The 12,310-nt window shown below is 36.8% G+C and overlaps 1 protein-coding gene across 2 annotated transcripts; it reads left to right on the forward strand.

Annotated features, from left to right (window-relative positions):
• The first annotated feature begins 318 nt into the window (after positions 1 to 318).
• tapt1a (transmembrane anterior posterior transformation 1a) lies at positions 319 to 12,111 on the forward strand. Of its 2 annotated transcripts, XM_056770257.1 has the most exons (15): positions 319 to 520; positions 863 to 1,011; positions 3,807 to 3,925; positions 4,151 to 4,183; positions 6,406 to 6,568; positions 6,648 to 6,783; positions 7,155 to 7,252; positions 8,111 to 8,180; positions 8,901 to 8,981; positions 9,097 to 9,206; positions 9,347 to 9,406; positions 9,610 to 9,678; positions 9,911 to 9,987; positions 10,184 to 10,347; positions 10,521 to 12,111. In XM_056770257.1, exons 1-15 carry the CDS (start codon positions 325 to 327, stop codon positions 10,763 to 10,765), a joined length of 1,770 nt encoding a protein of 589 aa, XP_056626235.1. In that variant the 5' UTR covers positions 319 to 324; the 3' UTR covers positions 10,766 to 12,111. The 2 variants fall into 2 exon arrangements, with proteins under 2 accessions (XP_056626235.1, XP_056626236.1); XM_056770258.1 differs by lacking the exon at positions 4,151 to 4,183.
• The last annotated feature ends 199 nt before the right edge of the window (positions 12,112 to 12,310 follow it).

Below are 12,310 nucleotides of genomic sequence, written 5' to 3' on the forward strand. Positions count from 1 at the left end.
CCAACCACCACAGTATGCCAACCGAACATAATGTACTTAATATTGTTGTTTTGTATATTCGTTTTCCAGCTTGCATTTTAGTGAGACATTTTTATCACGTTAAAATAATTATTTGTCAAGTTAAAATAAATTAAATGAACAAAGTGAGTTATATTACTAGTTATACATCCTAAACCTTCTGTCTTCGTCAAGTAGTATAATTTATGTTGTAATCTATATATTATTTCGTTTAACACAGTTTTACAGTTACCTATGATGCGTTATTTCATTGCATTCGATTTATTTGTTTATCAATACCACGTGCGTGGTGACGTCACAGCTAAGATGGCGGACTCGCTGGACGTCGGGGTGTCAGAGGTAAAGGATCCCGAAAATGACGATCACGAAAAGGTGAAATGTTCTCGGGCGTGTGCGTCAGGAGCTGGGAAGGTAAACGTCGCTTCCCCGGAGATCAAGATGGCGGAAACTCTGGGATTTTACGAGAAAATAGAAGCTCAAGGCGAGCAGCGCGAGCGCTCGGGTAAGCTTGAGCATCAGACTGACCTTCGCTTTAGTTTCCAACGTGTAACGTTAACTGATCTTTACCTTGATTTAACTCCCGCCCTGTTAGATTGTTCAGTGTTCCACATCTACAGTCTTTGAAATGTTTTTTTTCATCATAGCTTGCTTTGCTTGCTAGAGCATCCCTTATAATGTATATGGTTATCATTGTACATTTAAACTAATGCGATGACAGAACCAGCTTGCACGTGTGTAACTTTTGCTTGTTTGTTTTAAACAATCGTATAAGAACAGTTGTCAATCTTGAAAGCTGAATCATAACTCAATGGCGTTGAATAACTTTTCATTATCTCAATCACAGATTCAGTGGACCCTGATGATCCGTCCCTGGTGCGGTTCATGTGTGCAGAGCTGACCAGGGGATACTTCCTGGAGCACAATGAGGCAAAGTACACTGAGAGGAGGGAAAGAGTTTACACCTGCATGAGGATACCTAGAGAACTGGAGAGGGTGGGTCACGCAATACTAGTTTTTTTTCTAAAGAGGACTGTTTTTCCAGTGTTGGGTGTAACTAGTTACTAAGTAATTAGTTACTGTAATTTGATTACTTTTCCCTTGAAAAAGTAAAGTAAGGGATTACTCATATGTTTTCTGTAATTTAATTATAGTTACTTTTGATGTAATTAAACTAAATACTTTGTGAAATATATGCGTGTGCAATAGTGTAATTGACATCAACATTCAAAGTCTTACATTAAAATCTGTGCTTTAATGTATAATTCTCACATTTGTAATACTTTGGTCAGTTAATAATATTATTTATTTGAATGAATTAAATAAGCCGTTTCATGTCTATCCTTGAATCACTTAAGTGGTTCTCAACTCCAGTCCTCAGGCCCCCCCTGACAGAATACTTTGGATGTCTCCCTATTGAACACCTGAACAAGTTAATGAGATAATAACTAATCAAGGTTGATGTAGGATATAGAAAGTTATTCGTAATGAGTAACGTAATACTTTTTGAACAGAGTAATTTGGACAGTAATCCAATTACACTATTGAATATGTAATGAGTAGCTAGTAATTAATTACTTTTTCAGAGTAACTTACCCAACACTGGTTATTTCACATTACCAACGGATCAGGTAAAACTGCATTACAGAACAAGATTTTGTGAGATTATCAAGTCATTTAAAGAAATTTGAAAAATGACGTTTAGAAGGGTAATTATTTAAGGGTCAAGGTGAAAACAGGTTTACTGAATAACAAGAAATATAACCCATTATTTATTGAAAGTCTGATTTATAAGAAAAAGTCTCATTTTCATTTTTTGACTTAAATAATCCTTTAAAGGGATAGTTCACCCAAAAATAAAAAGTCTGTCATCATTAACATATATTTTTTGTTCTGCTAAACACGGAGGAAAATATTTGAAAGAATGTCATTATCCAAACAGATCTCATCCCCCGTTGACTCCCATACTATTTATGTTCCCTATTTAGTTATTTTATGAGATAAATATCTTCCGTTGTGTTCAGCTAAAGAACTAAATTTATACAGGTGTGAAACAATCTGAGAGAAATGTCATGACTGATTATGAAATGTTTTATAATATAACCTACGATGTAGTCACACAATGATAAAGTCGTGAAATATCATAATTGTGTTTATTGGTTTTAAAAGCTAAAGGGATACTTCACACAAAAATATAAATTCTTTCATCATTTACTCACTCCAGACCTTTAAAAATCTTTGTTCTGCTGAACTCGAGGGAAGATATTTGGAAGAATTTCTGCAAGGAAACAGATCTCATCCCTCATTGCCTCCCGGAGATCTGTTTGGTTGCTTATATTCTTCAAAATATCTTCTTTTGTGTTCACCAGAACAAGGACATTTATACAGATTTGGAACAATTTAAGGGTGAGTAAATGACGACAGAAGCACATTTTGGGGTGAACTGTCCCTTTAAACTAGATTACTTGTGAGTGAAGCATTCATAAGTGGATTTCTCCTGAAAACTTGTAACACTGTGACTCTGTGTAACATGCAGAAGTGAACTGTATGTTTGAGTTCTCTGAGATATTGGCTCAACTAAGGCTTTTTTCACATCTATTTCGTCACTCCAATGCACACACTTCAACCTTAAATATGGTAAAATATGGTTACTGTACTATTATGTCAAATGGAGTATTCATGAAGACACTAAATCAGCCAAAAGTCCACAGAAAGTATTGAACTGTTTGTTGCCGCTAGATGGCGATATTGGGCTAAGCAAACAATTTTCAATGTTTTATCTTTCATAGTGTTTTATTGAGATGCCAGTGATTCTCACAGTAAAGCATAGGCATGATTTCAGATGTTCACATGACATTTTTAGACACATGTAGCTTAAGACCAGGTCTGTATAATATGCTGTGCACATGTTGACAGATGAGGTATGTGCACAGTCCACACAAAGACTGCTCTGTGACTTTAAAGCCGCTCCGCCCCACAAACCTTAGTAAACTCACAATGAACACTCAAGACATGAGTGAGACAGTGTTTAGGCACTGACCTGGAAACAGTTCTTAGAAAGATTTTTTAGAATGCACACAAATGAGAATATGATGGTCAGTACATACACAGCCTAACTCATACAACAGAAATGTCACTAAAGTTTTTGTAGTCTCCTACAATTCATTGTGGTTTCTTAGGAAGTGCCATCCTCTACAAGAATACTTTTTTTAAACAAATTTACTAAGCGTTCTTATGATTTTCCACTTCTACGAGTTCAGAATGGTTGCTGTCATTCGATGTATTTTCTCTGAGAAGGTAAGAAGTTTATTTTTGCGCCTTTCTCCTGTGTTTTCATAGGGTTGTTGTGTTTGTCGTCTAACAAGCTTTTATTTTTGAACCTCCTGGGGAACATGGCCTCCGGGGTTCACGCTCGGTATGTAAAGAGCCAGTTGCTTGCGGTGCATGTTATGGTTTTTAATTTGTTTTTAATGGTCTCTCTCTGAAACGGAGAAATGCCCCCAGAACATGAAGAAGATTTTAAGGTTACGGAGTGCTGGCGGACATATTCAGACCCCCAGACATCACACCCCTCAGTCAGTGCGCTCAAGCATGTCAAGGATCAGTGCCTCTGAGGAAGATGATGTCACTTTCATATCATTTTAACATGACGGAATGCAAATATAACAAAGATGTCGGCTTCACAGAGTCCTTGTTGAAACTGTTTTTTCTACAGTGGTTGTGGAAACGTCGTTCTCCCAGAATGTTTTGTGCACTTGTGCTCATGATGTCACTGTTTATTTCTTCTGCAGTTGATAATCTTCGGGTTCTTCCTGTGCCTGGACGCCTTTCTGTACGTGTTTACCCTGCTGCCCCTGAGAACACTGCTGGCTTTTCTGAGGTTGTTGACCATTCCTTGCTGCGGCCTCGGGTAACACATCACAATTTCTTTGAAAAAAAACAAGTTTACTTTTAAGTGTTATGCAATAAGGCAGCTAAGTTGAAAGCTAACTAGTAGAAATGCATTCAAATGAATTCAGAAACACAGACCCAATTCGGTCCCCTATTTTGACACTGTTATGTTTCTGCTAAATGATTGTTTCTTCATACAGTAAGAGTACAGTCTCTAAAGTGTGCCTCTACCTTCTCTTATCAGCGATAATGTTTGCCCTTATTGCAGACGGAGCAGGTAGGACGCCTGCCTTCACCGTGAGCCATCTCAAACAATCCCACGAGTCCATTTTCATCCTGTGTTTGGTTCATGCGTTTTTATGGGCATGTGACTGTGGCATTTAGTTGGCAGTGTGTTTGTGTTGCTGGTCTGTGATTATTCTTCATCGCTCTTGGATGGGCTAGATTGCTTATTATATGATTGCACAGTCGTTTTTACTGTCAGCTGTTGGCTGGTTCCTGATGGTTGAAGAGCTTGTGTGATAAATGAAGGGCTCTGTGTATCGGTGCGGTGCTGGTATAACACAGAGGCGCTACATTACATGGATTCCTGCTAAAGCTGATGATTAGTAACGATGTTGGTGGTTAGCTTGCTTTAACTGGTCTGTAGCTGGTTTAGCTTGTCTAGCTTGGCTCTTAAAACAATGCCATCTGGTTTTCATCTTACCAGCTGCCGTGTGCCCAAAAACTCCTATAAACCAAGGTGACTTGCTTTGTTGCGAAAGAAAACCAGTGAAACCACCTTAGGTCGGTTTAAGCTGATTTCTCAGCAAGGATATTTGGTCCAGGTCTTGACTCGAATGGTAGCAGCTGTTTCTTTTAACTTGAAATAGGTTTAACTGGATGTGGAGTCCATAAATGATGTGCAGAAATATCCCTGTTTGAATGAACAGACAGTTTGCATTCATTTTTCTGTAAAACCTTAAGAAATCGATTAAATTGAATTAAAATTCTACCCACCACACCTGAATGTAAGAATAAAAAGACTAAAATCTCATGTTAATATAGGACAGAAAAGATAACGTCTATTTTAACAAACAGATCTGGAACTTTATTACATAAAATTATGCATATATATATATGTATGTGTGTATGTATGTGTGTATGTATGTGTGTGTGTGTGTTTAGTCTTTGCTTGCTGGGAAAATGAGACTGTACCCCAGCTGCCATTTGTCTGCGTAGTAATTTAACCATTTTGTATGGAGCTTTTTATTCAAAAGTGTAGAAGTTGTTGCTTTGTGTTCTTGTTTGATGCATTGTGTATTTAAGGCTTCATAATTATCCCCTCAAGCACATTAATTCTGCTTTTGCTATAAAAACAAAACATCCCCTTGACATCCCTGTTTTGAGAAAAGAATGTTTCTAATTTATCATTCGGAAAATTAAAAAGTGAAATTATGAAAACATGAAAGGCGTAACTAATATAATAAGCCCAACACAAAATACCATGATGGTGTTTTCTGAAGTACCTTTGAATACCGTGATAAAGGGACAGTTCACCCAAAAATGAAAATTCTGTCATCATTTACTCAAGCTACCTCAAGTTGTTCAAACCTTTACAACTTACCTTGAAGATATTTGGAAGAATGTTAGCAATTTTTAATTCTGGGACTTCATTGACTACCATAGTAGAAACATTAAAATGGTGGCCAAAGGTTTCCCGGAATTGTTTGCTGTTCTAAATTCTAGAAAAGTATCTCGTTTTGTGTTCAACAGAACAAAAAAATATAAAACGTTTTCGTAATGAACCATGTTTCAGAACTGAAAATTGCTAACATTCTTCCAAATATCTCTCTTTGTGTTCAGCAAAGCAGAAATTCATATGGGTTCGGAACAACTTCAGGGTGAGGAAATGGTGACAGAATTGTATTTTTGGGTGAACTATCCCTTTAATACCATGGGTGATAAATATGGTATCATTACTTTTTAGTTAAGAAGTGTCATATAAAAGCATACAAAGCTGCAGAATCATTGGACTCTCTATTGACTTTCTATACTAGTGGCTGCTATGAGACTTAGAGGATCTGCTCGTCAGGGGTTGGAGGCTTTTGTCTTAGATTTGTTTATTTTTTGATGTTGAACTGTACATTGCATTTTTAAATGAACGTTTACGAAGGTTCCACATTTGGTACCTCGAGTGACTGTGATATATCTGACACCCGGAGCACAGCATGTTTTGCACAGCTTTGAATTACAGCTCAGCTTCACAAGTAAACCCGAGACCATTAATTCTATCATCTTCTGTTAAAATTGTCTCGGCTGTGAAGAAAGAGGGATGTGATAGATGTCAACGCTAAACTGAATTATGTTGTTTTCTCATTGTCCATACATCTAAGAAATGCATGATTCTTGTGATGTTCAAGTGTGTCTGTGTTTTGATTGTCATTGTCATTTTTTTGTCACATTTTGCTCTTTTGTAATTGTGATTATTGAGTGTGTTTTATTGTGTTTGTTTGTCAGTGGCTCTCGGTTCATGCAGCCTGCTCAGGTGTGTGATCTGCTGAAAGGTTTAATCATGGTGCTTTGTTACTTCATGATGCACTACGTCGATTATGCCATGATGTACCACCTGATCCGGGGCCAGTCAGTCATCAAACTCTATATCATCTACAACATGCTGGAGGTACAGTACAGCTGCTTTTCATTCACTGATTACTGATTGTGTTTTGTGGATTGTGTTTTAAGTGTGATTTCCTCTTTAGGTGGCAGATCGTCTCTTCTCGTCTTTTGGGCAGGACATTCTGGATGCTCTTTACTGGACGGCCACCGAGCCCAAGTCACGGAAGAGAGCCCACATTGGAGTCATTCCTCATTTCTTTATGGCCGTCTTCTATGTCTGTATCCTTTGAGGGTATATGCTACAAAGACTTTTTACAAATGTTTTATGACGTGTTGTTATTTAGTGTGTTTATCATTACAGATTATAACTAAATTTGATTTGCCGTGTTTAAATGACCCAATCGCATGACTTTTTTTAGATTTGTGATTATATGTAGCCAATCATAAGGTTATCTATTTAAATATAATGAATTACCCAATAACAAATCTCTGTAGATTAAAGTTGTGATTGTTTAACCATTTCAGGGCTGCCAACCAAAAGGTTGCCTGTTATAAATATTATAAATATTTCATGTCTCAACATCATGTCACAGAAAAAACTGTAGTTTTATCTTCAGTGTTTTATTTTCCTGAATGTAATTTCGTCGCAGTTCTTCATGCCATCCTCATCATGGTACAGGCCTCTACGCTCAATGTTGCCTTCAACTCGCATAACAAATCACTGCTCACCATCATGATGTCCAACAATGTAAGTGTGTGCTCACATTAGTATACAAACTTTGAAATTCTATGAATCATGATGATCAAATGTCTCTATATAAATCATAGCCACGAAAAAAATTAGGAGACCTCTTAATTTTTTTTTTATTAAAGGTAAAATTATTATTTCGTTTTATTCTGTGAAATACTAACAATATTTCTCCTCATTTTCGAGCAAAAAGATTTCTATTTGCATTAATTCATGGAACAGGTCAAAATAAAAAAAGATGCTCTGTATTTTTCAGTTTTTAAATACTGAAAAGAAAACAAGTTCATATAAATTTTGTAATCTACAACAGTACAATTTTTTCATGCATTTAGGAATGGTTCAAAAATATTTTTTTTAGGGATGAACCGATATGTACATTTTTGGCCGATAACGATAATTCTTTAACATAGTAAACCGATAACCGATATATTGGCCGATATAGAGAATATAAATATAAAATTCTATAAAAGACTGAAACAAAAGGCAAAAAATGGACAAGTGCTTTTATTTTTAAACATTCACCGATCGGCCAATACCGATAACATAAAAAATGGCCATTTATCGTCTGACACCGATATGGCCGATAATTTGTTGTGCATCCCTAATTTTTTATGTGATAACCATCGATTTTTGACATGCGTCTTGTCATTCTGTCAGTCTTTCACATTGCTGTTGGATGACTTTGTCACTCCTGAGGTTTATTTTGTTGATATTTAACTGGAATTGCCACAATACATCTAGAAATGCTTATTATATTATCATTTGGATTAGTTTATTTTTTTTACTTTTCCCACGTCTGTATATTGTGGTTGGAAACTAAATCAAAAGGTTTTAAAAGCATGTATTTGTCTGTTTTAGTTTGTTGAAATCAAAGGAAGTGTGTTCAAAAAGTTTGAGAAGAACAACCTCTTTCAGATGTCTAACAGCGGTGAGTCAAAATCACATTCACCTTAATACAGGGAAGGCTTAGCAGTCAGGCATTATGTTTTTATCAGTACAGTCTGCTTTGACACTAGGACATTTAAAACCGAAAACCTTGCTGTAGTATTATTAAAACCATAAAGCAGTTCTGGTGTTACATCAGCGCTATCATCCAATCAGAACTGTTGCATAATGTAGATTATACTGTATACAGGGATTATATCCACAGCAGTTTACCTCGCAGTTATTCTGATTCTTCAAAATAACTTGAAGTTGTAAGGTTTATGCCATTTTATTAAAAGACTTCACAGAGTAGGTGACAAAGCGTTACGTGTGGGCTGACTCGCACCTGTTACAGCATCTTTTCGGAATGCTATTCAAAGCTCTCCACAGCTTCTTTCTAATAACGTTCGGTGAGATGCTGACAGGCTGCGGTGCAGTTTGACATCCTCTTTCCTCCGCCAGCTCTACTCTTTATGAAAGACCAGCTGATACACCAGAAGGGAGAATAGATGCCGATTACAAACCTCCCCCCTTCAAACAGACACTTATCCTTGTGGCCGTCCATTCAAGTGTTCAAATTATTGTGATAAAATAATCCCTGATACACAACCTGCTGCAAAATATACATGGATCAAATGCATTTGCATCTTTTGAAGTTAACCAAAAGCTTTGTGCCGAATGCAAATGTGGTGGTTTATGTTTTGGGTTTATGTCTGTCTTGCAGATATCAAGGAACGATTCACCAATTACATTTTGCTTCTTATTGTTTGCCTGAGGAACATGGAGCAGTTTTCCTGGAAATCAGGTGCGGATTTGGATTCATATAAAAACGGCCGTGGTCTAAAAGATGACTTCTTTACAGTAAGACTTTTTCTGCACAATTTAACTGAATTTGCTTGTTGTTTTGATATTTTTTGCAGAACACTTGTGGGTGCTCCTGCCCGATGTATTCATGGTTATCACCTCCGAGGTTGCCGTTGATGCCGTCAAGCACGCATTCATCACTAAATTCAATGACATCACGGCCGATGTGAGAGCTGTAGATTTGTTTTACCTGCTTTTTAAAGCTTCACTCCTACCATTGTGTATCTAGGCACCCATACAAGGTGCAGTATCATCGCCCCAAATACAGGCACCACTTATGAACTTTGTCCCATTTTTTTATTTTAGGTCTACAGTGAATATAAAGCAAGCTTAGCTTTTGAGCTCGTCAGCAGTCGGCAACAGAATGTAAGCGTTCATTTGTGTTCTGTAATATAAAATACACCCAGCCCTGAATATTGAAGGTGCTGTGAGCGTTTGTCGCTTTTTGACAGATATAAATGAAATATCACACGTGTATGTGACAGATCTGGGCTCTGTAAGCAGCAGAAAATGCTTTAAAGCCCAATAGTAATAAAAAGCTCACTGATATCTGATGCATTCTTGAATAGGCGTACACAGACTATAGCGATTCAGTGGCACGAAGGATGGGCTTCATTCCTTTGCCTCTGGCTGTTCTGGTGAGATTTCTAACTCCTTTAAGCTGTTATTACGTATATATACTTTTTTTTATTGTGTATCTTTTACATCTGGTATTAATTATTTAATTAATAAGCTTATACATCAGGCAGAATTTTATTTATTTGATACAATCAATATATAATTATTTATATTTTATACAAGTAAGAGATTGTTACCGTAAAGCACATGTGATCAGTAGTTTAATTGTTTTATGGTTTTTTTCTCCTTCAGCTGATTCGAGTGGTGATGAGCTCAGTAAAGATCCAGGGCGCTCTCTCATCTGTCTGTCTGCTTCTCTTTTATCTTGGGTAAAATTCATTCAATCAATCAGTTTCCATTTTATCATGTGAAATTATGACATATCCCTCAGCATGCCGTCAGCTCTCGACAGAGCCAGTTTATTTTATTAATACTGTTCTCCTGCTGTGTTTTTGAAAACCAAGTCTGTAAAAAGATGTTTTAGTAGTTGTCCTCTGCCAGGCATTTTCATTTTTTTCTCTGCAGATTATTAACACTGAAAGTGTTGAATGGCATTGTTCTGCTGGGAAAGGCCTGCCGTTATGTCAAGGAAGCCAATATGGAGGGGAAGTTGTTTGGCAGGCCGACTGCTCAAGCTCCAAAACAACATCCAAAGAAAACCGACCAGGCCACATCTTCTCCACCGCCAGGTAACATGGGTTTAAGTTATTAAAGAAATACGATTTTTAATTTCTCTCTGCATATTTTTTCACCGTTTCATAAAAAAGATTTTATATAACAAATATTGTTTGTCAAAGTTTTTTTTCTGTTTCACATCATAAGACTTGATATAATGGTAAATGGAATACTTTCTTTCTCTAAGACAAACCTAGAGTTCATCGACCCTCCATTTCCATAACCAAGCAACCGTCCCCAAGGGCCAGACGTTCCCCCCGAGCTCCACCCCCCATCACTAAGGTGACCAGTGATCCGCCCCCGGATTCTTCCCCTAAACCCGACGAGGCCACCACACAGGCACCAGAATCCACTGAACTTAAACACAGAACCTCAAAAAAAGACCTGCTGGAGATAGACCGCTTCACAATATGCGGCAACCGAATCGGGTGAACTTGAAATCCATCACCATAGTAACTGCTCAGGAATGAAAGTTGAGAATCCTCTGGTTTGTCATCGTCGCAAGTGGTTTTTAAGCCCAGAGGGTTCTTCCGAGAATTATAGCAGTGTTCTCGAATGGGAAAATTATATTTTCCTCCGCTTTGCAGAATATCTACCAAAGGAGGCAGGAAGCATGAAGCGTTCCAGATGAAGACAAAGGATACGTTCGCCCTCGGCCAGCTGGCGGATTTCAAACTAGCAATCTAGTATATGTTGCTTTAGGAAACGTCTCTGTCTCACACCTTATCAGCGCAAGAAGATCCTGTTAAATGTGCCATAAACTTGTTGCAAATTAGTCTTCGTCCACCCACTCGAAAATAGTCTGAGTGGGAACTAAATATCATATATAATTTAATAAAGCCTTAGAGAGAGACAATTTTAACCTATCAATTTCATAAAACACTCACTAAAAAAATGTATACACCCATTTTGGCTCCAACACAGTCCTAAACTAGTTTAGCGATGATGTTACCATTTAAAAATTGCTCAGTCTGGCAAATATGCGTTTTTATACTGTAGTTGTAAAGTATTATTTCCTTCGCCTGAAACTTTTTTAACAGATAAATTATGTTTTCATAAAACTCGTGAGTCGCAGTGAAGAGCTGGCAGCACTTATAGCAGTCTGCTTGATAATACAGCTCTGAAGTTTCTCACAAATGTCCTCAAGGAGCCCAACCAGCTGAATGAACTTGCACTGATTTACCACGTTGTCTTAAACTTAACATTAAAGTATTGTTTGATTGTTTGTTTACTATGACATTCACATGTTTACATCACCCATGAAAGAAATAACTGAACCTAACATAAAAAGTGTATCAATTTAATAGAAATGTTGTTTTTTCAGTGCATTAAGTGCATTTTTGGAGTAGCATATTTTGACGTTTAAAAATTTGTGACGAATAACTACGGAGAGATTATATTGTTTGAGTTCAATGTTAAATTATAATCTAATAGTTAATAGTGCACTGCCATGTTTATGCAGTTTATGGTCTTGCTTCTGAATTGAAAGATTGTATTTTATGTGAAACGTCACAACAAAATGTGAATCTGTACAACGTTATAAATACGTCAAAATTTTGTTGTGCCGTAAATAGGTACGTCATTTGCATAATTTAAATGTGTCTATATTTAATTTTATTATAACTATAAGAACCAGATCACTATTTTTGGACACGTTCTGAAAATGTTGCACAGGTTTTCTCATTTGTTTTAATGCAAGCTGTGCGTAATTTCATACTATAAAGCGTTTGTTTTGTGTTACGGCAAAACGCACTTTGGGACACAAAATAAAAGTTGTTTTGTAATTTGTTTTGCAACTCTTTTTTGCCATCTTAACTTAAAAATTTGCATGTACTGTCTTTATTAAGATAGCACCTCAAATGTATAGTGTTTCTCAAGTTTACTGGACAAATAACGTCTTAAATCACCTTGTGTTCTTTCTCTCTCTGGTGTTTAAACAGTGTTTTTTTCAATGGGTCTGAGACAATAATCTGCCAC

This window comes from Triplophysa dalaica, chromosome 16 (genome assembly GCF_015846415.1).
Source record: "Triplophysa dalaica isolate WHDGS20190420 chromosome 16, ASM1584641v1, whole genome shotgun sequence".
NCBI classification, from domain to species: Eukaryota; Metazoa; Chordata; class Actinopteri; order Cypriniformes; family Nemacheilidae; genus Triplophysa; species Triplophysa dalaica.